The sequence below is a fragment of the Apostichopus japonicus genome, chromosome 18 (genome assembly GCF_037975245.1).
Source record: "Apostichopus japonicus isolate 1M-3 chromosome 18, ASM3797524v1, whole genome shotgun sequence".
NCBI classification, from domain to species: Eukaryota; Metazoa; Echinodermata; class Holothuroidea; order Aspidochirotida; family Stichopodidae; genus Apostichopus; species Apostichopus japonicus.
This window is the reverse complement of record NC_092578.1, coordinates 1,001,566-1,028,652: the sequence shown is the minus strand read 5'-3', so window position 1 is coordinate 1,028,652 and position 27,087 is coordinate 1,001,566. Positions and strand designations below refer to the sequence as shown.

The window sequence follows — 27,087 nt, the reverse complement described above, 5'->3', positions numbered from 1 at the left end:
AATGATAACTACTATCTAGATCATTTTCTATTTTAACATTTACCACTATTGTAATTTACAAAGTATTAATTGCCATTTAGATACAAGCATCTTTCCCACTAAGGTTTTTTTTTTTTTCAAAATAGTTCCAAACCTCCCGAGATCTATGCTTCCCTTCTAGATTTTTCACAGTGCTACTTTCTCTGCAGTTGTAAAGACAGATGTCACTTTTAGATTTTAATTTTTGCTCACGCTTCATATCTCGCTGTTATTTTCTCGTGAATACGAAAAAGTGAAAAGTTAATTCTCTTATCCAGGAAGACAACGGTCAAGGTCACTGAGTCAATCTGAAGCGATTGCTTCAAATCAATAAATGGCAAGGTTCAGATCTGATAGAAATTCCTACGAAAATATTTTTTATCTTTTTCGTCAAAATTTGTTGCTTTAACGTTTGCATCAATCAGTCTTTGGTCTTTATCAAGACTCCACGGTGCTTGTAAATGGCAAGGATTCCTAATGCTTTATTGTGTGTATATATTGTCTGTATATATTGTGTGTATATTGTGGATGCATAATTGTTTGGACTGTATTCCAAGAGGTTGATTGATACAAAAGTGTTTTAGCCGTTTTGTAGACGTTACTTCAATGCCAGGTGAAATTCATTTCATTAAAGTGCAAGCACCTCATAAGTTTTAGCCAAGCTTTGATTAACAGCTCTCCTCTCATATCAAAGGACAGCCTTCCGACCTTCTAAAGCATCACAGTATGGAGTGGATGTCGGCTAAGATAATAAATGCAGGAACCGACATAAGCTTTGATGGTTTCTGATTTAAGAGAGGAAGATGTTTGTAGCTCTGCTTGGCATTAGGGGCTGTAGGAGTGTTACGGCTGAGTAGACTAAGTGGTTTTTGTGATGGTGCATTGGGTGATATATTTTTATCCTACTTATTATTCATAATCTTTTACAACATTAGTAGACAAATTGATATTTAAATATTGTCTCAGTTATATGAGGAATGAAAAATTATCTGTTATGAATGTAACTGACTAAAATCCGACAAATATGAGGAATTTGTCTACAAAATAGACAAGAATGTAGTCTCATAATAGGATTTTAGTCATTTGCTTTGTAAGTTTCAGACAAGTTTTCTTACAAATATATTATATCAATGTATCATGCAGTGGGAAAACAAGAAGTTGGTAACTGGCTAAGGTTAGGCTTTTTATTCTTGGAGCTGTATAAGTTTTACTGTGTATTGTTTTAAATAGCATAAACAAAGGCTGTTACTTTGTTAATTTCAGTTTCAAACTTCTAGTTTTTTAGGCTTCTAGTTTTTTAGTTTTGGGAATTTTCTTTCCCATCGCTGTGGCAAGTTTCTGTCAACCATCACCAAAAATGCACCTCAGCAAAATCTGTTTTCAATCTGCTGTTTCAATGCAGTAATTCACATCCATCCTTTTTCCGCCAAAAGGTTTGTGAATATTTTCGGTATTGAATTGTAGCATGTTATATGGACTATCAATCAAATTGCAAGAAGCAACTAAAAAAATTATCAAAATGTGTAACTTTTTCACAATTGTTTATATTGCATGGAGCAGGTTATATATGGAATATAATGCAATGGTAGTTTAGTATGAAGTAGTCATGGAAATGTACCATAAAAAACATAACGCCAATAGTTGTAGAAGCAGAATCTCGTTGGTGTCAAGCTCGAGAACCTCTCCTGTTTCTTTGAAGCACAGAATTGCAAGTAGGATTCTTTTGTAATGAATTAATTGTCATTCTAATGGTCTCTATTCTCATATTAATTGATCTGATTATTCATGAGATTTTGTCATGTAAAAGTTAAATTGGAATATTCCTGATGTCTTTAAGGGGAAGCTGATTATTTCCACATGTTGCCCAAGCTGGACATACTGCATTCTGTTATACCATGGCTTATAAGGTATTAGAGCTATAGGCTACTAAAACAGGCAGGATTCTAACATGGTCTATCTTAGTTCTTATCTACATCAATTAACCGGGTTCAAGGATAAGTAAATTTTTGTATATAGATTATTAAGCAATTCTATGTTCCCTTCTTTCTTTCTTTCTCCTTGTAAAACCAAGCCTTGTCTGAAGAAAATAACTGAATTGAAGGGATTTAGACCTAGCCAACATGCAAATATAATATGGCTTTATGACAGCACATTATACCTAGCCTACATGCAAATATAGTGTAGCTTTATGACAACACATTTGGTGCTGGATGTATGAGAATTGAAGGGATTTAGAGCAAGCCTACTGTACATGCAAATATAGTGTAGCTTAATGACAGCACATTGACCTAGCCTACATGTGCAAATATAGTGTAGCTTTATGACAACACATTTGGTGCTGGATGTATGAGAATTGAAGGGATTTAGAGCAAGCCTACTGTACATGCAAATATAGTGTAGCTTAATGACAGCACATTGACCTAGCCTACATGTGCAAATATAGTGTAGCTTTATTTATAGCACATTGGGTGCTCGATGTATATAGTGAATTGTGGTCTACATTTATCCAGCAAGAATTTGGATGTGAATGAATTTTTAAATGCCTATCATAATATATGTTTGCAATTAAGTAGTTTTGTCCAAATTATTCTTGAACATTAAAAAAAAAAGAGAATTTTCCTCATTCATTCTATATACTGGATATCCTGTCTGTTTTTCTAATTGTCACTCTCAAATGATTCTTGATAAATTCATTAATTTTCAAGGCTATATCTTCAGTAATTGTTCTTTCATTAAAGTTCTCAATCCTTTATCAGTATTGTAGTGATTAATTAGCTAAAGCTGCTCTATTCTGAAATGTTTTTCGCTGATAATTTTGCAACTTGACTGTTTTCTTCTCATCAATGCAGCCCCGCCCTACCTCTCTAAGTTATTCCTATACTTTCCATAGTATGCATGTATGTACACTGACTGTGCTTACCCAGTGGTATAGATCTATTTACAGCTCAAACACTACTTAAATAAACTTGTATTTTTAAGTTGACATTTACCACGCACAAACGAGATAAGGAAAGAGAGCCTTGAGAGATGCCAAATACAGATTCAGTCAACGTCGTCGCTGTGAACTCTAGTATATAGTTTATAAGTACGGCTTGAAACAACCAACCCACACAGACTCGGCACACTGGCTTTTGTTGAAACTACTCGAATCAAATTTAGGTGCTGGTTAGTTAAATTGATCACTCTCGGCATTTTTGTTTTGTGTGTAGACCTAATACATGTAAAGGGCTCAAGAATGTTAATAAGGACACCAAAAGGGTATTCTCCATTTTTAGTTTTTAAATGGTAGAGAAAATCATGAGATTCCCATTAATACTGGTATGAATCAAATTAAAGATCTATAGCTTGTCAATCAATCCAAAACAAGGTTATATTCACAGGTAATCGGACAAAACCCTTCTGGAAAATCAAAGTAGAAAAAAACAAGAACTTTAGACGCAGTCATAGTTAACCAGTTCAATTTTGCTGGGTTAACCGGTTATTTTGCTGATTAATCGGTTAATTTTTTTTATTGAACGAACAGCAAAGTGGTTATTCTTAGCACCTGTAAATGTTTATGGAAAACTAGCTTGCACCACCACTCCGAATTTTGTGTCCATGTTAACAAAGTTATTATTTACAACATTTTACTCGAGCACAGAAAATTTTGTGTACAACAAATTGAAACTTTACTTTGGCATTGTCAAACCCTGTTTGACTAATTTTGATAATACTAGGTGTGATTTATATAGTGTAATTGGAACAATTAACATAGTCTGCCTTTCATCTTTGTTATATTCCCTTTAAGCTCTTTGTACGATTCCATCAGATTTGGGTGAAGACAGTCAACTCTAAATTCATTTATGTTCCCATTCCACCATTATAGCTTTCTGCTAATAAATTAAGGACAATCATACTGAGTAGCATAGCTAATAAAAAATTCTTGTGACTGAAAACTCTATCGTTCTAAAAATTTGTATCATGTCAGCCCCATTTCTGTGAATTGTTTGTTCCTTTTTTATTTTGTAAACCAATCTTTACTGTTGTATGTATTATTGTATGTAATATTGTATGTAAAATTGTGTACAGTTATTTCATCCTTTTAAGCAGCATGATACAGATAAAGGCGATATATATACAAGTGGTTTCAAATTACTCATTCTTCTGTGAAACAATATACCAAGCCTGTAATTGTACTGGTAGGCGTCTACTGTAAGCCATTATTATCAGATAGCATTAACCCATGCACTTAAATATACTCATTCATTGCAATGCTGTTGCACTCACAGCAAAGTCACCCAGCACTGTGTAAGGAATTGGTTGTTCATCCAAGTTGCCACGTAGTCCTCAAGAGAGAGCACTGGATTTCCAGGTTTCATATTTAATTTAGTCTCCATTTTTGTTGTTATTATACAGCTTTTCATGATTATGTTTCCTTTAATATCTAATTACTTTATCTCTGAAGAAACAATGTGCTTGTCTGTAATACTTTTTTCAGGCCTTTTTTTAGTCCGTAGATCTGTGAATTTAATTACACTGTGTTAAAATATCGTTGAGAATTTTTCTGAATTTGCAAAGTGATATTAATCACTTGCATTCAGGATTTCAGAAGCGGATATGTGCACACGTTTGAGTATTGAAAGTGATGCCCGATAGCTTGATTTATACTACTAAGCACTTTCTATACTTTATGCCAGGGTTATTTTAGGGGGCTAAGATTGTTTCATTCTCTCAGGTTATTAATGTACTCGTTAGCTACGTCAGCTCGTTACTAAGTCCTACTTAGAAAGGAAAGAATTTCAGGCATTTGCAACGTAAGCATTTTGGAACAATGGCTTTGTTGTTATTACCCTTTATGCTGTTTAAGAGAGTTTTAGGCCTAATTGGCTTTTGGTGCTGGAGGATAAAGTACATGATAACTACTGTATATCTGGAACCGCTGGACAATAATTGGTTTACTAAGATAGCCTTATTAAACTATAGTGAAGCCTGATTATCAGTTGCATGTACAGTATGTAGTAGAACATGTAAGACTTGTTGTTTGAAGAGTACAGTAAGTACTCTTATTCATCCTTAGAACCTTACACTCATTCAAGGGTTCTACTAGTAATGCAAGTGGCTCTCAATAGTAGTAAGATACATTAACTATTCAAACCCTGGTTTATATGAATATGTATGAATGTATATTTATTACAACATAATCATCAACCACATTCATAGGTTTACTATAATAGTATTACTGTAGGTTCTGTACTCGTTTCAATTTACAGCATGTACTGTCTATAGTCTGCATACTGCTTACTAACCTACATGTTGTTTAAGTTTAGAAGTATCAAGCTTTCTGCTGAAAATTACTCTAGCCGTTGTTCATCGTAGAGTTAAGTTTGATTTTTTGCTCCTGTCTGATGGAGAGGAAGTAATTTAAAGAGCTACATGGGGTGAAAAATTAGCAAACAGGGAATTCACATAACTTCTAATAATTCCACTAAAGCTGTTGATATCTTTCGGGAAAATGTTTCCAAAATTAAAAGAAACAAATGTCATATTTTTTTTATCCTTTTCATTTATTTCACTTTAAATTTATTAAAATAATTCCATTAAACTTGGCTACTTGCTGTGATGAATCTCTTTAATCTGTCCCTCCTCCCATTGTGTTCTTTACCATCAGTCACATGAGAAGGGTGGTAATTATCCAAACCAGTATTGTCAAGCTTCCCCCTCTCACCCCCTCTCTCCCCTCCCTATCCCTCTTACCCTCCCTTGCCCTCTCAAACTGGCATTGTATTCATTCATTTTTAAGTTAAATATAGTAACCTATCCCACCCCTGCTCCCTCTTCCCTACCTCTGCCTGCTCCTCCCCACCCCTCCCTCCTCTGTCTCTCTTCCATTTTACTTAATGAGATGCTTGTCTGCATTTTCATACAGTATATGGATGACTTGGTGACATTTTGTTGGTCTTTACATATTACTATGTTCAAACTGTGTGTGTGTGTTTAGTTGACTTGTTTTACGGGGGTGGGTATATATATCTTGATCTTTAATGCATTGTTTTTGTATTTTCTCTTTGTATTGTCTTTTTATTTAATATCTGCAATATGATCTCATGCCACTTAAAGGAGGGCGCTGTTGTCCCCAATATTAAAGTTGGAAAAACCGCCGACTGTTCTCCAGCAGACTTCACTCACTCTTCTTGATTTGTCTGAGCATATCATTCTATGTTAGCCAGGATACTTATATTAACTTATCAATGTCTTGGCAGAAATCCTTCAGGTTCTTTCTCTTTTGTCTGTTTAAAGGTGGAAACTGGGGAATCCCTGAAAGATGAAGATAACACAGCCTTAGTGGTTCTGACGGTCATCCTCTCACTCTGTGTTCTCTTGATCCTCATCGTGGTCGTATCCATCTATTGCATTAGGAAGAGGAGCAACTTCCAAGCCAAGTTGAAGGGACTATCAGGCAAAGAAGAGACCGAACCAGAAGCCAAATCAGATTATCAAGTAAGTAGCAATCAATGGGTGGGGACGATTGTTAGGGAGTGGGGAGGGGGGCATCTTGTGGGAATGGCGAAGGAATCACTTCCAAGTTGATGAGACTGAGTTAAAGAACAGACAGGAGTAGAATCCAGATCAGGTTATGAAGTGAGTAGAATTAATCAATGGGTGGTGGTGGGGGGAGGTGGGATAGAGTTTTAGTGGAGGGTGGGGGAGTCATGTGGGAATGGCCAGGGAATCACTTACAAGCCAAGTTGATGAGATGTGAGTTAAAGACGAGACAGGAGTAGAATCCAGATCAGGTTATTACAGTGAGTAGAATTAATCAATGGGTGGTGGTGGGGGGGAGGTGGGATAGAGTTTTAGTGGAGGGTGGGGGAGTCATGTGGGAATGGCCAGGGAATCACTTACAAGCCAAGTTGATGAGATGTGAGTTAAAGACGAGACAGGAGTAGAAGCCAGATCAGGTTATTACAGTGAGTAGAATTAATCAATGGGTGGGAAGGCATAGGGGGTGGGGCACAGGTGTGTGGGAGCTAGGACAGGGTTTACTTCAAAGCCATAGTATGTTGGTTGAGAGAAATTTTTCGCCAACGAAAAGACTCACTGCAAGCTGCAGACAAAATCTGCTGGTTGGTTTCACCATCTGACATATCCAATTTAAACGCATTGTTTTATTTCTTAAGGAGGCAACTTACCCTTCCATAGAATAGATACATTTCCATTGATTGAAGATGCATTTTCACTGTACTGATACCAGAATTATATAATACTAAAACTCTCCTTTCCGTGTAGCCTCGTATATAACTCTTCACATTACACCCTGTGAGCCTCCATGTCATAAACAATGAGTTGTTGTTTTTATTACCCCGAATTCTCTTTCATTTTGGCTAGTTTATTTATTTGAACTTTGCCTTGATTGTATTCTTTCTACAGGATCTCTGTCGACAGAGGATGGCTACCAAACAAACAGAGAAACCTGAACCACTGAGCCGGATCAGTAGCATTGCCCAGAGTGAGGGCGCTCAACCAAGTCCATCAAGTCGCAGTAGTACTTCGTCATGGAGTGAGGAGCCTGTCCAGTCTAACATGGATATATCAACTGGTCATGTTGTATTGGTAAGGGAAAAGTTACCATCATAGAAAGAGTATTGTTGGTGAAGAGATATAAGAATTAACCTACGTTCTTAGGCCTTAAATGTGTACTAGCTCTGTACTAGCTCTGTACTAGCTCTGTAAAACTGTACTAGCTCTGAGGATCGATTGATTTAAGATTGATTAATTGATTGATCTATTAGAGAAGTTGTTTGGCTACCAGTGCTTTAAACCTACCAGGTTTTTTGCTGCTGCTAATATATAAACAGTATCTGTTCAAACATGGTTGGAGTAATTTATGCGGAACGTTATTTATTATAGTCCCTTTGTTTGTGAAAGCTTTGATGATATGTTTTTAATGCAGGCATTTAGAACACTTGGAACCATATTCTTTTTTTGATGGCTTTTAATTGCACTGGATTAAAGTTAAATTTTGTTAAAGTAGGCAAATAATGTGTACTGCAACATTTTTGACTTAAGTTCTTCACACCTGTAGTGCTATTTCTGTTCTAGGTAATATTTTTATGGTTTGGTGATCTTGTCCGAAATTTGAAATCATATGCATGCAGTAACATTATAGCATTTTTTTAAAGTAAATAAATATATAAAAGTAAATAAATATATAAAGGCAAGTGTTAATGACTGAAGGCACCAGTCTAGGTCATGGCACCTGTCTGAAAGACAAGTTTGTCATCCTAGCTGTTTATAAATGAATAAGTTTCAATGCAACAGAATTTGACCCTAATCTGGAATGCACCTTGGATCAAACATTCACGATGTCACAAATCCTGTTGTTTGTGATTATTATATAACATTCTCTTGTATAATTAATGGGATTTTGTTTTCCTTTTGTTTATGAAGACCTACATGGAGGACCATCTTCAGAACCAGGACAGGCTCAGCAAGGAGTGGGAGGCTCTCTGTACTTATGAACCAGATGGCAGCAGTACTGCTGTAGGAAGGGAACCAAAGAACACAAGTCGTAATAGATTCACGGAATCATTACCATGTAAGTTTGACAGTTTCTCATAATCATTATCATGTACCTTAGTTAGTGTTGTAGGAGACAGGTGTTGTAGGAGACAGGTGTTGTAGGAGACAGTGTTGTAGGAGACAGGTGTTGTAGGAGTTGTAGTTTAGTGTTGTAGTGTAGTTGTAGGAGAGTGTTGTAAGAGAGGAGTGAAGTAGATGCACAGAATCATTACCATGTAAGTTAGTGTTGTAGGAGACAGTGTTGTAGGAGACAGGTGTTGTAGGAGTTGTTCACAGAATCATTACCATGTAAGTTTGACAGTTTCTCATAATCATTACATGTAACTTGAACATCTATAAGAATCTCACTCCTCAAAATTAATATATTATTTTAAAGGGGAAAAAAAAAAATTTGTTGGTCACTTTTTTATCCATTGCTAAATGTCATATTTATTAGTCACATTGTATCTTAGTCAATGTGCAGATTAATATGTATACTCTGTATAAGACAAAATCTTATCAAAGATGTCAGAAAGATTGGCTTTAGAATACCACTTTCCATCCTCTCTATTCCCTATTCGCTTTACTTACTCGCATTCACAAGACTGCATTATTCAATCACTTTCCCCTCTCTCTTACACTTTCCCAAGCTTGCGATATTGCTGCAATTAAGTTTAATGTATGCGTAATTAGCTCTAATACTGATATAAAACCTCGTCGTCAACCGCGAGATTCCAGAAAATAAAAGGCCAAGATTTCTCTACAGAGTCAATGTTTTTAAGTGCACAGGATTGCCAAGGAAGTGGAGGTTTCATTGTCTTTCATTTGTCAATGGTAATGAATTATGTATCATTTATATTTTATGCTTTCAAATGTCTCTTGGCAGATGATTTTAAATTACGAATATCCATCACTGAACCAAATATTGCCTCAAGAAAGATTTGTAAAAAAAAATAAAAAAAGTTAACATCCTTCCCAAGTTTAAAGTACATTCACACTAGAGTTTATTTCAAAACAAGGATAAAAAAGTAAAATATATAAAGATAAAAGACAAAGAATAGGAAAGGTTGTATTTTGTTCTATGAAAAAGAAACTGTGAAGTAATTTTCAACATTTTTTTCCTCCAAAACAGATAGAAATTTAGTATCCCCAATGAGCTCTGGAAGGTAGAGGGGGGAAAAATGAATCTATAGTATCCATGAGAAATGTTACAGTGCGTCTTTTTCTTTTGTGGATGTCTTTTAGCCCAAAGGGATGAAAAGCCGTCATTGAAACATGATCAGATGGAATCAATGGTTAGGCTAAGACTGATCATAGTACAACAGCCCTCTATCTCCCCTAGAGACTTCAGAGAGCTTACATGACAAACTTTCAAATAATGGAATGCTGTTGCCTCTAGATGTTACTTGGATGACTGTTGTCTATGTTAATGATGCAACCTTCATCAGTGAGATGGAGATTGAACGACGCCCTCTAGAAATTACAAGTCATTGGAGTCAATTTCCTGTAATAAAATCCAGGATTTAGATTCGTTTATAGCAAAAGTTTGAAATCTGACAAACGGATAGCTTCTTAGCTAGCACAAAGCTATATTTGATTCATAGTTCTTTATTGATATAGGCTTAGAGGTAGGGCTTTCTATGTACTCGTTCTTTCCTACTGAAGTTATACTGTTTTTTTGCCCTCTTCCAGATAACTAAATGAACGATACAACAAACAGTAGGCTACAAATAAGCTCAGAAGTTCAAACTGTTAATTGAATTAATTTATTCGTTCGTTATTCTCCGCACTAACTAATGTGAATTTTAATCTTTCCAGATGCTCACTCTAGAATTATTCTCAACATGAATTAATTTATTTTTTCGTTATTCTCTTTAATTTTCGTTAATTCGTTAATTAACTTATGTGAATTCTACTCTTTCCAGATGATCACTCTAGAATTATTCTCAACGAGAATGTCAACTCTGCCGGATCTGATTACATCAACGCTAACGCCATCGTGAGTGGATTTCATTCTTTTCAAAAACTACCGGATTTGTATATTGCTATTTGTGAAAATCTGCCAAATTGTCTTTAATGTTCCTTATGCATTGCAAAGGGGCATACTCAATGAAGTATCCATTCCCATTAAAATTGATTTGCGATACTTCACTATATACACCATGATCTTATGGTTACTGACTGGTAACATTTTTATGTACCTACCCTTCAAAATAATGATTTTTTTTTCTGCAAACAAAGGAGGGGAAACTCCTCATCTTAGACCACTCTTAGACCCCTCTCCAACAATTTGTTCTTTCTACTTTAGAATAAGTACTACAGCCCTACTGGTTTTGGGATTCATGAGCATTGATTACTTATCTCATTTTCATCTACATAACTTGCTGAATTGGTAATGTTTAGCACTGTACCCCCTCATCCCACATGTAGGATTATTTCCGTTCTCTTCATTCTTGATTTACCCCATCTATGCAGTCCTTTTATACGGTCCTTCTATACGGTCCTTTAAATTTTTTTTCTTTCTTTCAGGTTGACTCTGATCCAAAAGCCCCTGCTTACATAGCAACTCAGGCTCCCCTCCCAAATACATTGGGAGATTTTTGGCAGGTGAGAATTAGTTATTTGTCCTTATTTCTTGCTAGATGTTTGTCTTAAAAATATGGCAAAGGATTCAGAATTATTCACATTTACATGTGGTAGAAAATAGATTGCATGTTGAATTTTTATTTATTATCCTTCATTCCTTTGTTTGATCGAGAAATTCCATAAGTTATATTTTTTGTCACTGTCTTAAATGAGTCTGGACATTGGTAGTTTATTTCCTGTGTTTTTGTTTGAACAAATGGCTGGTATTCCAAGACTAGGTTCATCAACAGTAATGAATAATATTACATTATTCTGTCTCTCTCAATCAGATGGTTTGGGAGCAAGGATCTGTATGTTTTTGTTATAACAAATGGCTGGTATTCCAAGACTAGGTTCATCACCAGTAATGAATAATATTACATTATTCTGTCTCTCTCCATCAGATGGTTTGGGAGCAAGGATCTGTAGTCATCGTCAATCTCACTCACTTGTCTGAATCTGAGATCTTGAAGACCCCATACTGGCCCAACAAAGGCAGTGCTATTTACCATATCTACGAGCTGCATCTCGTCTCCGAGCACGTCTGGTGTGATGACTACCTGGTCAGGAGTTTCTATCTCAAGAACTTAGAGGTGAGAAAGCTAACTATAGAGGAAGGTTAAGGGACCCCGGGGGAATATATGCAGACATCAGATAAACATGATCGTCTCAGTACATGTCATATTCCATCAAGCTAATCATCTCACACGTGCTATGTTCAGTGCTCGCGAGCTTCAGGACTTCTGGTTATTTATAGCTTACTTACATATAGAAATAAATTCATAAATGTGTAAATGATAAATGTGACTAGAGAAGCAGCTGTTCCTGTACACTGCAATTTTAAGTTCTGCCTTATACATACACCCCTGGTTCACTTTTGAATGTTATTCACTTCCCCCCCCCCCCCCCATTGATAACCTCACATAAACAACACTTAAACAAGCCGTTACTCCATTTCTTGAGGACCTTTTGGAGAAAAAAGTTAATGAGAGTTCTTTGTCATATAAATATGTTTTAACTTAACTTCCCCAGCATTTTATTCGGTCTTAATAAAATAAATGATGAAAGGAAAGTCTTGAGCCATAAACCTGAATCATTTGCTCACTCTTTATATATCATCTTTGAGTGAAACATAGATAATAATGATCCGTACTGAATCACTTGCAGTGATATTCGAATAATCTGTATTTGTGAGGTAAAATACTGGTTTTATCATAAGAAATAGCTCACTGCTTGTAATCCATGATGGATTTGTTCAATTGTTTCTTACTTCAGACTCAAGAAACAAGGACAGTGACCCAATTCCACTTCTTATCTTGGACAAAAGATGGCGTCCCATCCTCACCGAAAGCGCTCTTGGAATTTAGAAGGTAAGATATGCCTGCCATCTTTGACCCATAAATGTTTCACAGAGTTGCTAGTTCCCCCCCCCCCCCTATATGGTTGTATCCAGACCAAGTTTTAATCCGGTATTAACTATCATAGATGAAATTGCTGCTTGAAATTGCGGGACAAATGCCATCAGTGGTGGAGCTCTTTAACGATTGAAACATCTCTTTCAAGACTATATTTAAAGTCTTTAGTTCTTTCATGTTTATCTGACAAATTTACTGTGTAATTCTTGCATGCTCTTGGAAAATGTTTCAGTCATGACTAGCGATTGCTTCAAAATATTTGAAGGCATATGTGTTGGAACTTTGTTTACTTACAAATACTAATCATGCACACTTGGATGGTTTTCTGTGAGGAGGTCTTTATTCATTACCATGGCGACAGGGATTATGGAGGATGCCAGAAATTCTAGAAAGCTGTGACCTCAATATCACTAACTGTTTTGGTTTAGATCTGCACTACCTGAACTAATCAAGCCATGATATTTGTTGTTGTTGTTTAATGAAAACGGCTGGTAATCATAGACTAATCATAACAGCGGTATTGTTTACTTTGTTAACGGAGTGACTGGTTCTTAAAGACTAACTTCCCAGCTACCTAGTCATTTTTGTGATTAGGCAACTTGTGATTTTCCATCTTCAGTTGCATAGTCACAAAAGTGATTGGGCAGTTTGAGGCCATTCTTACTAATCAGCTATTAACCACCTGCGGATCACCTGTCACATATACATTGAATATTCATAACGAGCGGTCATGTGATGACATCAGAAGATGGAAAAACCTCATCTGCCATTGACATTTATATATACATGCTTATCACTTCAGCAAAGCTGCTGTACATGGTAACTAAAGCATTAAAAAGAAATAAAACCATGCTTGAAATATCCCAATAGCAGTGCCAAATGTATATATTCACATACATATATAAAAAGAACATTTGAATTTTTATTTCGGAGGCTCTTGTCACCTAACAACCAGAGATTAATTTGGATGGTTTGACACCCATATACGACGAGTCACTCATACAGCATCCATACGGTATCAAATCACCTCATTCATGAGAAAAGCTTGTTTGTACTAATATATATTCAAACAAAAATATAATCCTTGAAAAAAATTGGCATGCTTGTAGAAAAGTTAACCCTGTGCTGTGTTTCAAATTTTGTTGATTTTCAACTAACATATTTAGTCAAGATACTAACGAAGTCGTCAAGCGATGGTATAGGCGCCAAATTCGTACCCGTTTAAAGAAAGTTGAATGTTTACCACAAGCTGGATCAACACTGCTATTTTGAAAAATGTTTGTGAAATATGATCGGAATTTTGAAAATGGACATCGGAAGGATCGTTACAACTGGAACAAAGTTCCTGAAATTAAAGTGCTCAGCTTGGAGGAATCACTGAAAATTCCAGAGAAGAATTTCAACCTCACTATTGTATAAAATTGGAAAGTTTTCTTCATGGAGGATTCCAGAAGCATCTTTGGATTCAGAGACGATTGTTATAAAAGCTGAGAGGATGTCCTGGTATATGTATTTCGTTGGATGATTTTATTATTTGTGAGACAGCAGAGTTTTTCTCATTTCATCAGGAAAGCTATGACTGTGTTCTTTCTGTGACGTATGGATTATACTTTAAGATTGCAACCTTACCATCAGACAGCAACCCTGCCAAGTCATATAATGCTGTATATCTTTCAGCTGTTTGAATATCTCAAGACATTCTGTATTATTTCCATTTACATCTTACTGACTGCAAGAAGGTCATTAATCTTACAATGCATCATTTGAGTCCTCATGCATATTCATGATTGCCATTTTGAATTGCTGCTGGTTAAAATTTTTAGTTAGGTTTTGCTTGAATTAAGTTGTGAATTATTTTACTCAAAGAAGAACAGTTGTGCATTTCTTTTACCTCATATTTTAGTGTTAATACGTAATCTTTCCATTATAAATTAAAGTATTTTGCCCAAGAATTCAGCAGCACATTTTGTTTTTGATTCTCTCATATGAACCCAACATTTGCTGCAATTTATTAGCAGTTGTCCAGGAGTTCACGTTGATTGTTGTATTCTTGCCTACAGAAAGGTGAACAAGTCGTTCCGAGGGAGACAATGTCCAATTATTGTTCATTGCAAGTAAGTTTTATTCATTTCTTGTTTCTTTTAAAGTAACTCCTGTAGCTGAAGAGTGCATATGGTACATTTTACTACTATTAGGATTATATTTACTTCTGAACTAAGAGCATCTGTTATCATTTAGCTCCCTGTTATGGTGTTCAACAATCTTCAATACTTGAAATGCTGGATTTGAATTGGGTGAATGCTTCTAAGGGAGAAGTCATCATACACTGAAAATGTCTAAACTTGAAAAAATGAGAATGGTTGTGACAGGATGTGATGACTATTTGAGGCATTCTTCAACATCCCTTCCTCTCCCCCTTCCCTCTCCCCTCCCCTCCCCACAATCAGTTTGGGGACCCCACCACTCCCTATTACAGTATAAAGTGTCAGTGAATATAAATCCCCTCCCTCCCAGGTTAAGTGTTATGAATGTCAATTCCTACATGGTTGTCTGTCTTTATTCATGCCATTTCATACATGGTTGCTGCCATTTCATACATGGTTGCTGCCATTTCCTACATGGTTGCTGCCATTTCCTACATGGTTGCTGCCATTTTATACATGGTTGCTACCATTTCATACATGGTTGCTGCCATTTCACACATGGTTGTTGCCATTTCACACATGGTTGCTGCCATTTCGTACATGGTTGCTGCCATTCCATACATGGTTGCTGCCATTTCCACCATGGTTGCTCTCATTTCCACCATGGTTGCTCTCATTTCATACATGGTTGCTGCCATTTCCTACATGGTTGCTGCCATTTCATACATGGTTGCTGCCATTTCCTACATGGTTGCTGCCATTCCATACATGGTTGCTGCCATTCCATACATGGTTGCTGCCACTTCATACATGGTTGCTGCCATTTCATACATGGTTGCTACCATTTCATACATGGTTGCTGCCATTTCCTACATGGTCGCCATTTCCTACATGGTTGCTGCCATTTCCTACATGGTTGCTGCCATTTCCACCATGGTTGCTACCATTTCCTACATGGTTGCTACCATTTCCTACATGGTTGCTGCCATTCATACATGGTCATTGCTGCCTCAACTCTTCCCCAGGGTGGTTATCTTTCCTCTCTAGTTTTGTCAATACCCTGTTGGTCGACCCCACTGTTCATCTTGTCATTCAATGATGTAATGAGATCTCATCCTTCTCCTCTAAGGTATTCCTTTACTCCATAATTGAATCTGTCTCTTATTTCAAAGATGTAGGGCAGGCCACTTAGCACTATAAAGAAAACAGTATTCAGAGAGCAAAGCTGCCCATCCTCTAGAGGATATGGAAAACCTTGGTTATTAATTTGATCATTAGTCAGTTCATTTTACTACTCTTTACTGTAGGCATGTAGTTTAATAATGCTGTCCTAAAACCATGTTCATTTTGTGACCATCACGACAGGGATGAAAATAGCTGATGTTTGTGACAGGTTGAGTAAACAACTGGAAGTTGCAGATGAAAGCAATTTGAAGCTTTTGTTTTTAGTTAATATTAGAGGAGACCCCAGTGACTGAGCACCTAATTAGTTATACCACGGAAGACCTTGCTTCCTTTCATTACAATACTTTATGATGTACGGCGCTTAGATTTTGCTCTGCGTATACCTCCGCAGTGTATTCCTTCTTTGATCCTTGAAACTGACAAGTGTCTTGGCGGTCGGAATGATCGATGGATGAGGCCACCTCTTTTTAGTTGAATATTCTGGTAATTGAATTAATCACACATAATTTTCATCAGAGGTTTGTTCTTCCTGCCTCTGATTAATACCAAACTTATCTTAAAATGTCTGTGTCATCTCGTCCCTGTCTCACAGAGGCCTGAAACATCCTCTGTAGTTAGAGAGATTAGGAGGAGAGTGAAAGCTTCACAGCAAAGCTAGTTAATTTGTAACATATCTTGGTTTGAATTAAGCTATGATATGTTAAATATTAATCAGGCAGGAAATCCTCCGGACCCTTTTCCCTTGCTAATTAGCATTTCATAAGAGGTACAGTTGCGTGTAAATGACGTCTTGAACAAAAACATTATTTATTTTTTTCTAGTGATGGCGTAGGGAGAACTGGGACATACATCTTGATCGATCTTGTCTTGACGAGGATGACAAAGGGTGCCAAGGAAATAGACATTGCTGCAACTCTGGAACACATACGAGACCATAGAGAGACTCTGGTCAGGACAAAGGTAAGCAGATTACAGATCTAAATTAATATAGGTTTGTGATATATGATATATATGCACACACTTATGCCTGTAATACACAGTGAAAATAGGCTCCAGTTTGCGTATGCTACAGTGTGTTAGGAAAATAGTTTTTGTCCCCGAGGTAGAAAAGAAATCACGGATATTCCGCGAATTCGCGGAGAGGGCTCATGCCTGTAATACACAGTAAAAATTGGCCTGAGCTTTCTCCGCGAATTCGCGGAATATCCGTGATTTCTTTTCTACCTCGGGGACAAAAACTATTATCCTAACACACTGTAGCATACACAAACTGGAGCCTATACCGCAATGTTTGCAAAGTTCTGTAAGTTTTTTTTTTACCCAGGCTCATCCCTGGTATAAGACATACCTGTTTTTGGCGATCCACTCGCCACAAAATTTGGAAACACATTATTATAACAACGCCAACTCTTTTTACTTCCAGGAGCAGTTTGAGTTTGCGCTGACAGCCGTAGCCGAGGAAGTCAACGCGATTCTGAAAGCACTTCCTCAATGACAGCAAAACTAAAAAGAACAAACCTTGTTGTGTATCTGGTTGATTTTGTGATTTTAGAGATGATTATTGTACTCACTCAGTTTATTGACCACCTTCTTCCCTTTAGCTGTTTTGTTTCTTTGTTATTTGATCTCTGCTATATGACCCTCAATGGATGGTCAACGAGCCAGCCAACCCCCAACTACCCTTAATTCCCCTTCATGTGTGTTGCATGTGTTGTTAGAACAACTCCATTCCCATAAAGTTTATTGCATTCCTACAGCAAAGTACTAAATGGTTTATTTTATTCAAATGTTTTATTAGATTTTATGGGTCGTTTCGGCCACAAGACAGTAATGGCCGATCAGCATGAGAGTTAAAGCCTTATCTGTATAAGAAAGAAAAGTTAAAAATTTTATTGAAATAAATTATATGACTTTAATGTGTTCTATGTTGTAGAGTTAGGTTTTTTTTGGGGGGGGGGGTTCTGTTTAATGACTGACCTATATTATGAATATTAATCATGTGGCAATGAATACAGGAGACTAGAGTGACTTCAACTGAATCATGAACCCACTGAAGTGTCACCAAATATTGAACACACATTGTTCATTGGGTTATTAGAAAACATATATGGAAGGTATTCACTAATCTATTGTATTCAAAGGTTCACCTTCATTATCATCTTCTAGTTTAACAACATAATTTCCCGAGGAGAGAGGGGGGGGGCAGGGTAGGGCATGTTTATTCATACATATCATTTGTATAAAAAGTAATATTAATCATGTGGCAATGTATACAGGAGACTAGAGTGACATCAACTGAATCATGAACCCACTGAAGTGTCACCAAATATTGAACACACATTGTTCATTGGGTTATTAGAAAACATATAGGAAGGTATTCACTAATCTATTGTATTCAAAGGTTCACCTTCATTATCATCTTCTAGTTTAACAACATAATTTCCCGAGGAGAGAGGGGGGAGGTCAGGGTAGGGCATATTTATTCATACATATCATATGTATTCAAAGTAATATTAATCATGTGGCAATGTATACAGGAGACTAGAGTGACATCAACTGAATCATGAACCCACTGAAGTGTCACCAAATATTGAACACACATTGTTCATTGGGTTATTAGAAAACATATATGGAAGGTATTCACTAATCTATTGTATTCAAAGGTTCACCTTCATGATCATCTTCTAGTTTAACAACTTAATTTCCCGAGGAGAGAGGGGGGGCAGGGTAGGGCATATTTATTCATACATATCATATGTATTCAAAGTAATATTAATCATGTGGCAATGTATACAGGAGACTAGAGTGACATCAACTGAATCATGAACCCACTGAAGTGTCACCAAATATTGAACACACATTGTTCATTGGGTTATTAGAAAACATATATGGAAGGTATTCACTAATCAATTGTATTCAAAGTTTCACCTTCATGATCATCTTCTAGTTTAACAACTTAATTTCCCGAGGAGAGAGGGGGGGGGGCAGGGTAGGGCATGTTTATTCATACATATCATTTATATACAAAGTAATATTAATCATGTGGCAATGAATACAGGAAACTAGAGTGACATCAACTGAATCATGAACCCACTGAAGTGTCACCAAATATTGAACACACATTGTTCATTGGGTTATTAGAAAACATATATGGAAGGTATTCACTAATCAATTGTATTCAAAGTTTCACCTTCATTATCATCTTCTAGTTTAACAACATAATTTCCCGAGGAGAGAGGGGGGGGGGCAGGGTAGGGCATGTTTATTTATACATATCATTTGTATTCACAAAGTAATTAAGATTCCATCCTTTTATGGTGTGACCCTGTTACTATTGTTCCATGATTTGACATGTATATTTACCATCATTGCTCCATTTTGTATGATGCCCTTTGTTCCTATCTATTTGGGAATTGATTATTTAATTTAATGCAACCATCAATCATGTCTGATGCAATCAGTTGTTTTATTTTGTGCAGTTTGTGTATATGTGTGGCTGAGTGAAAATATATTAGTAGATAAAGAGAAAAAAATAATGTTTTGTGTCTTCATTCAAAGAGATATTAGTCGGTCAATTTATTCAGCACTCACTCACAGACAGACAGCATATACTTAGGCCTACAATCAGGACCTCAGTCTTCCCCCTACCTACCACTTTTCCTTACGCAGAGAGAGACGTTATGCCCTGGGCCTTTTGAAACGATTGTTATGAATGACGGGCCATACACATGGGTTGAGGCTATGCTTTTCGGCACCACCCGCCCAATAACTGTTGTATTACTTTACTTATTGAAGCACAATAACTCTCAACATTTGTTATGACATTTTGAACCCTAACCCTGTTAGGCCTACAATTAATTTTCCTTGCGCTGATGCGCCATGCCCTGGGCCTTGTGTAGCCTATCCATATTTATAAATGACAGGCCATACACATATTGGTCAGGCTATGCTTTCGGTATGCTTATCCCAATGCCTACTCAGAAGGGATCAATGGTGGGAGAGGGGACTTAAGTGGATTAAACATTTTTTTGCAAGAAAATACATTATCACTAACATTTTGTGCAGTTTTAAACAAGTTCTATAGTATCGTTTCCGATAGCTCTACCAGAAATAACCCCTCCCCCACCGCTACCAAATATCCGACTAAACTTTCCTCACATGACTTTGTCACAGTTTTAAAAAAATCAGTTTGTGATGATAATATAATCCATACGTAGACATTTAGTGTAGTTCGTTTGTCATTATCAGAATAGATTAAACGTCAACCGGTTTGAAAATGAGATTTCCCGTGTTTATGAAGCCTAATTAAATCCAGCCAAGTTGATTACAAATTGGCCCATTGTTAGCAAAATAAAGACGTGTGCGTAGTACTGGACCTCATATTACACTACTTTGCCTATCTACGTGCCAATAAAAGTATATTAAAGACTTCACCACTAGGGAAACGTACTTTCATAGTTCGTCAGCCCTGCAGGAAATGGTCCATTATGATTAAAGGTGATATAAATAGAACCAATCACAAGTACGAATACTCTAATGAATATTCATGACTGTCACACGCGTTTGATCATTAATTAAGGTATTACAAGTCCAAGTTCCAATGCAGCATAACAGCCCTAAGCCTGTTCAATCTTTCACATCCTCACAGTAAAACAGTCCCGGATAAGTAACTTTACAGCAATATTCTCCTGCATGGATCTACTAGTTTTCTTTTGGTGGGACAGCTGTTAAAAGAATTTTTATTTGAGGAACAGCTTAGAAAGTGGTTTCTACACATAAATAACTATCACAACAATCACAATGTGTCGTTTGTTCCCGATCCTTCATTTTTGGAAACCAAACTACGCATCATCAGATAATTAGGTATTAAAGACAACTTTTTCTTTTTGTTGTTTCAACTAAACATGGAGCTAGTCATTTGTAAGATTGTCGTGCTTGTTTCACTTTTGTGTGGATTATGTTGGGCTCAACGGCTACAACCCAGTACTAACGAAGGCTGTGTGATAAATACCTGCAGTTATGCACGCGATACACGTGCTATGGACTGCGAAAGTAGACAACTGGTTTGCGTTCCTTCTAATACTCTATATAAATCATCAGATTCTATCAAACTTGGTCAAAATACGATTACAAGGATAAAGCAGAATAGTTTTTCTGGTTATACACGATTGACTCAACTTGATATTTCAAATAACCTAATCTCCGTATTAGATCCTCTCGCCTTTCACACTGTATCGTCATTACAGACACTTTTAATTAATTTTAACCAAATAACACAGATCGGGGCGACAGCTTTTTCCAGTCTTAGAAAGTTGATTGTTTTACAATTACAAGGAAATATCATCAACAGTATCCACCAAAATGCTTTTAATGATTTGGTCGGTATTCGTGAGTTAAATCTTGCCGGTAATCGGTTAACCAATCTACCAGACGGTGTCTTTGCGGCGATGTCTGCAATGCAAATGTTATTCTTACAAGAAAACCAATTAGTTTTATCTGCTAATTCACAGTTTCTTCGAGGATTGCGTGGACTTCAAGATATCGATCTCGACGGGAATCGCTTCTCGGCGATTCCGCGGTTAGATGATTTATCGCGGTTAACAGCTTTGGATATGACTGATTCACATGTGACCATTATTTCAAATAACACTTTTCAAAATACCGCTACATTGCGCGATGTTGTATTGAGTGGAAATATCATATCAACGATAGAACCATTAGCGTTTAATGGTTTGAGAAACGCGGTTGAACTCGATTTATCGAACAATGCTATAGCCGATATACCGTTAGGTGCTTTGTCTCCGCTCCGTAACCTAGAAACATTACTACTTCAAAGTAATTTAATGACAGTGTTAAGAAGTGAACATTTAGTCCATTTAGCGTCTTTAAGGACTTTAAACATTGAAGGTAACCAAATTAAACGATTACCTTTGATGGCATCACTGCATTCATTAACACTTCTCAACGCAAAGGCTAATTTATTAGAGACATTTGATCAAGAAACGCTGAGTTCACTGCCAAGAATGAACAAATTACAACTCACAGGTAATAGACTTCAGTGTGATTGCAGGCTGAAGGCACTACAGCAATGGTACATAACCAGTGGGCCTGCGCACCACCCACATGAAATCCCACAATGCAACGCAGCTCAGCCCGTAGCCCTAAGAGGAAGACGGATTACAACTTTAAGCCAGGGAGATTTCGTATGTGAAACCCCGACTATCCAGTCAGTAGTGAGGCAGGTTCATAAGACAGCTGGGAGCTCGCTCCAGTTATCATGTATTGCTAATGGTTTCCCGGACCCTCAGATCACTTGGATGGCACCTGGTGGATTTGTGTACACCTTCGGGCAATCTAACCGGATCATGGTAACGGAAAACGGTGAATTACTTTTTAAAACAATAGAAAACAGGGATCAAGGGGAATACACTTGTATCGGCATTAACCCTGCCGGTAGAGCTAGTGCGACCATAACCCTTCGTGTTACTCCAATTCGAAATCCACCTAATCCACCTAAAAACCCACCAGCGGTTCCTCCCAAACCCCCTGCTGTTCTGACAACCACCCAACCGCCCCATTTGCGACCAAACAACGTGACCACTCTCCCTGCCGGTGCGCATCCAGTCACCGCGAATCCTGGCACCAATGGAAGAACGGAAATTGTAACCGTCGTTACTGAAAAGTCACAGATCGTCTCTGACACGGTGAAAGAGATAACAGAAATCGACCCGGGCAGTAACAGGAACCATAGCAACGCAGATCAGGATAAGGACAGCAAATCTACTGAAAGTGGACCGTTTCTCGGTTCAGATTTAACCCCCTCATCCACCCAGTCAAGTTTAGCAAGAAACGACGGAAACGACGTCGCATCCGTCTGTTTTATAGGATACACTCTGGGTGGGTTGCTCGTCGCAATTTTATGTACATGTTTATTGACGATGGCATGTGTTATTGCGTTATTTATTGCTTGGAGAAAGGGCTTGCTTCCTTCCCAAATGAAGACAGTGAACGAGCAGAAAGCACGCTTAGTTAACATGATTTGTAGAAGGGAATCGGTTGGCGAAGAATGCCCTACCCCGCCCTCTAGTATTTCGTACGGCAATAGAAGTGAAATCCACCCACCGAGCACGATACGGTCGGGTAGGCCATCATATGACAGAATGGAAGACAGTAGCTTAGGTTCTAGTTACAGCTTCAGTGAGGTTAGCACTGAAAGTGTAAGTGTCAGCTCAAGAGAAGAAACTGCACGTTACGTCACAACTGAGAGCGTTATTGACCCAGTCAATATGCGCATGCGTCAGCAACGACTCGCCGCTATCGCAAATTCTGTTGCACATAGCAGCTTATCTGACAGTGAAATGTCAAATTCTAGTTACTTATCAAGACATGACCCGTCTCAGCGACGTGTTTATGCAAATGCCGCCATGGTTAAACAGGATCCAAATTACACATCACTATGGAGACAAGGGGATAGCAATCCACCGGCAAAGTATGAACGAGCGCGCAAAGTAGATAGCAGAATTTACATAGACGTAAGGTAGGGCAAGAAAATCAGAGTTTTCTAAAAGAACTGCCAACAACTGTATTTCGTATTCTGTGGTTTGCAAACACGATGTAAGGAAAAGCGTCACTTATCTTCGATAGATAGGCACAGTTTAGCGTGACTTTTGACATAGAACGCCATGAAATGTATATTTGTACTATATGTTACTATCATTATCACATGATCTGAAATTATCTCAGGATTTATCAGATTTCTTCACAATGTGAAAAACCTCTCAAGTAAATCAAAATCCTTCAAATTTGAGCAAGTTGCCGGGTCAATTACAACCTGCTATTTTGTATTTTTAATACTTAGCAGTTTTAATAATTAGATAATCGTCATTTTTTTGCTGAATGTCTCTAATCCCGTGTCATGCAATTGTTACTTATTTGTAAATCTGTTACAGCTAGGCGTGTAAGTAGCACACCAATGTTTACGATAGTAAAGCCACTCCTCTTCGTCAAGGGTACACTGCGTATTATAACATATTACAAATTAAGAAGCACTTCTTTACGCGCTTACTATTATAATAATGCTGTTTCTTGTTTTTGGTGGTGCATGCAGATGAGCAATCATGGAAACAAAAGAAAACGAATTATGAACCTTTATTAGATCGATCATTAACATAGAAAGAAAATTACATAATATCCCTTTGACTAAAGTATTGCAGTTTTGCTTCGATCGCCTTAAGAAGGAAAACCACAAACAGCCACCTGTTCCTGGGTAGTGACAGTCTATAGTTAACCATAAATTCCTGCCATGAAGATCTACATATCCTCCCAAGGGTGTGACTGTGATCAAAACAAGGAGGCATTTCCTTTCCTGAGTAGGTTCTTCAACCTAACTCATCTCTTATTAAACTTCCTCAAGACTTTGACCTGCTTTACATTCTTCTAATTTTGACAAAGATGAAAATTGATTCCAATTAAGTTTGCAGTTTCAAAGATTGCGATAGCAGTAATTAGATTATAAACTTAAAAATATAATACTTTGAATCACGATTTTTATAGAAGTAGGAAATAAACGGATTTGCATTATTTTGAGTTTTGGGATTCAGAGAAAGCTTTTACCGACCGTGTCATGAAATATGCAATCACGAATATGCATCATAATAATAATAATAATTTAAATTAATATGTTAAGCCATAATTGGGATACCCAAAGCGGCTCCGATAAGTCTCTAAGATAATAAGACCACAAGTCTCTGACTCAATAAATACATATTATTATGTAACTTTAGGAGTACTTTTATTATGTCAACGTTAACAATTGCAAATGAATTGTGTGTATTCGCATTTACATTAACTATTTCGAATGTATACGCAAAATGTAGAGAACAATTTAATTGAAATGAAAACTTACAACAACAAAATGAACACTATCTGATGAAGCTATATATATCATTATCAGTCAGGAGGTTTGAGTTATATTTATACCAAGTAGACACTTTATATGCCTTCAGAAATTATATATGCAATTAATTTATTATGCAACCTGAATATGCAATACTAGTTATTTGAATAATTGGTAATAAAATTGGTCAAATTGGCAATCAGCTAATTGGTAATTGTTAACAAAGATAATGCTCGGTAATTGGTTAAATTGGTAATGTGATTGGCATAAAATGGTACTTTGCATAATCGGTAATTATGTAATTGCAACAATTGGTAATTTGGACTAGTTGGTAATTTGGTTAAATCGAGTGGTTTGGACGCAAGCTCTATAATATCGTTCCTCAGTTACTAAACCTATACATAGCTGCACGAAGTATGCCGTAGTTCAACCAAATAACAGAATATTCTCTATATTTATTCAACTTTAAAGATCTTCACTAGATATTCATGTCGTGTTCTAAATGACATTGTCTGGATCAGTCTTAGAAGCCAAGAATCGATGATCACATTTCTCCAGTCCAGAACAACATGCAAAATGTACATGGAAAACGTTACGTTAAATCAACCTGCTTGACGTTCATTTTTGATACAAAATGTTCATTCAGCTACCAATACCTCTAACACGGCAGGCGATAACTGAATACGTATTTACATACCTAAATAGACCAAGACCCCCCCCCCCGCCCCCAAACACCCCTCCTAGTATTGATAGCTTGTTTCTTTGCCGATAAATACATTTAGAAATGTATTCATTTTGTTTTGACGAATAAATGCAATTTTAAACATGGACGACGCAGCAAACTCTGGTTTTCATTGTTTTACACTAATGCACTTAAAACCTCTCGACGATTGAAATCATGCAGTTTTAGTCAGTTGATTACACCTTACCAATATAAAGTAACTTCCCTTCCCAGTGCACGATTCAATTATTTCTTCTGAGCTCGTATAATCATTTACAAAATTGAAAGAATACAAAAGCAGTTTTTGGTGGCCTCATATTTAGATGTTACGCAAAGAGCTTAACCACTGAAAGCAAGATGATTATAATTCAGTATTTTCTATATACCAACAACAGAACTACTTATCAGGCTTGAATTTGTTTTCAATCTAAAAGCTTCTTTTTTCTTAAACATTTCTGCCATGTGCACATTTCATTTCCCAACAGACCACTGCCGTTACAAATGTTTTGACAATAAGTGTGGTCAAATACAATGGTAAAACGTTTATTAAAATTTATCTTAGAACACAGACGTTGTAGGCCTAGGCCGTGGAGAATGGTGGGGTCGGGGTGGGGGAGGGGAGAATCCAACGTCTTACTACAACGTGATATATATATGTATATAATGACGAAGTACAACCATCCATAAACAATGTTTTCATCATTCTGTGGAGATGGTGGGGGTGGGGTGGGGTGGGGTGGTTGGGGGAGTAGCTGCTGTCTTACTACAATATGATGTATATATATTTAATGACGAAGTACAACCATCAATAAACAATGTTTTCATCATTCTGTGGAGATGGTGGTTGGGAAAAGTGATGGGGGGGGGGAAGGGTCAAGAATGGGATGATAAACTAAGTGGTTTCTACTTGAAACTTACTTCATGGTGATGCTAAAAACAATACAAACAAAAATCATACAGCTATTGAAATTAATTAAGGCAAAATATTCATATTTTTATACTCAATAAATCTTGTAAAATATATTTTGTAAATTGTTAATATTTGCCATGAGTTCTTTTTCATTTCGTATCTTTATAAGTAATATGAGTATCTGAGTAATTAATTTGAAAGCCGATTGATGTCATTGATGACAGAGGAGTCAATCAAATCATTCGTCGAACAGAAGGAAGAGCGGGGAAAGAAAAAGGAGGAGTAGATTTTTGTTTCCTTTGTGAGCTTTCGCACCACAAAGGATGGCAAGCGTACGTGTGCATATATGTCCCTTCAACTGACCCTAATCTAAGTTACGTACATGCGCACAAGTCAGAAAACGTTGCGATTATTATTTCGACATCAATTTTAAATGAAGATCTTCAATATAAACAGCATTGGGAGTATAAATAACGAAACAGTCAAAACTTGGTTTTGGGATGACCGTGCAAATGTAATATGTTGTATCGTCTTAAAAAGAATACAACAAAATGACACAAAACGAACAAAAAACAGACTTGTCGTCATTTGAATAATTTTTAGGAACAAACAAACAAAACAGATAATAAAGGGAA

At 36.9% G+C, this 27,087-nt stretch overlaps 2 protein-coding genes and 1 long non-coding RNA gene across 3 annotated transcripts in view; 2 read left to right on the top strand and 1 right to left on the bottom strand.

Annotated features, from left to right (window-relative positions):
* LOC139958331 (receptor-type tyrosine-protein phosphatase-like N) overlaps nt 1-19,461 on the top strand; it is a 136,453-nt gene extending 116,992 nt beyond the window's left edge. Inside the window, exons 11-20 of the mRNA XM_071955319.1 lie at nt 6,295-6,495; nt 7,426-7,608; nt 8,446-8,593; nt 10,482-10,555; nt 11,086-11,163; nt 11,586-11,774; nt 12,457-12,551; nt 14,657-14,710; nt 16,747-16,885; nt 17,349-19,461. Coding sequence (XP_071811420.1) covers nt 6,295-6,495; nt 7,426-7,608; nt 8,446-8,593; nt 10,482-10,555; nt 11,086-11,163; nt 11,586-11,774; nt 12,457-12,551; nt 14,657-14,710; nt 16,747-16,885; nt 17,349-17,420 — 1,233 coding nt within the window. The 3' untranslated portion in view covers nt 17,421-19,461. The remainder of the gene's footprint in view (nt 1-6,294; nt 6,496-7,425; nt 7,609-8,445; nt 8,594-10,481; nt 10,556-11,085; nt 11,164-11,585; nt 11,775-12,456; nt 12,552-14,656; nt 14,711-16,746; nt 16,886-17,348) is intronic.
* Nucleotides 1-27,087, bottom strand: part of LOC139958336 (uncharacterized) — a 102,911-nt gene that overhangs the window by 74,298 nt on the left and 1,526 nt on the right. The gene's annotated exons all lie outside the window — the stretch shown is intronic.
* LOC139958332 (uncharacterized) lies at nt 20,270-26,154 on the top strand. The gene has a single exon (XM_071955320.1). The coding sequence runs from the start codon at nt 20,830-20,832 to the stop codon at nt 23,464-23,466; it is 2,637 nt and encodes an 878-aa protein (XP_071811421.1). The 5' UTR covers nt 20,270-20,829; the 3' UTR covers nt 23,467-26,154.

Bases quoted from the DNA above. Each gene is read 5' to 3' on its own strand.
- LOC139958332 (XM_071955320.1), top strand. From the start codon at position 20,830: ATGGAGCTAGTCATTTGTAAGATTGTCGTGCTTGTTTCACTTTTGTGT.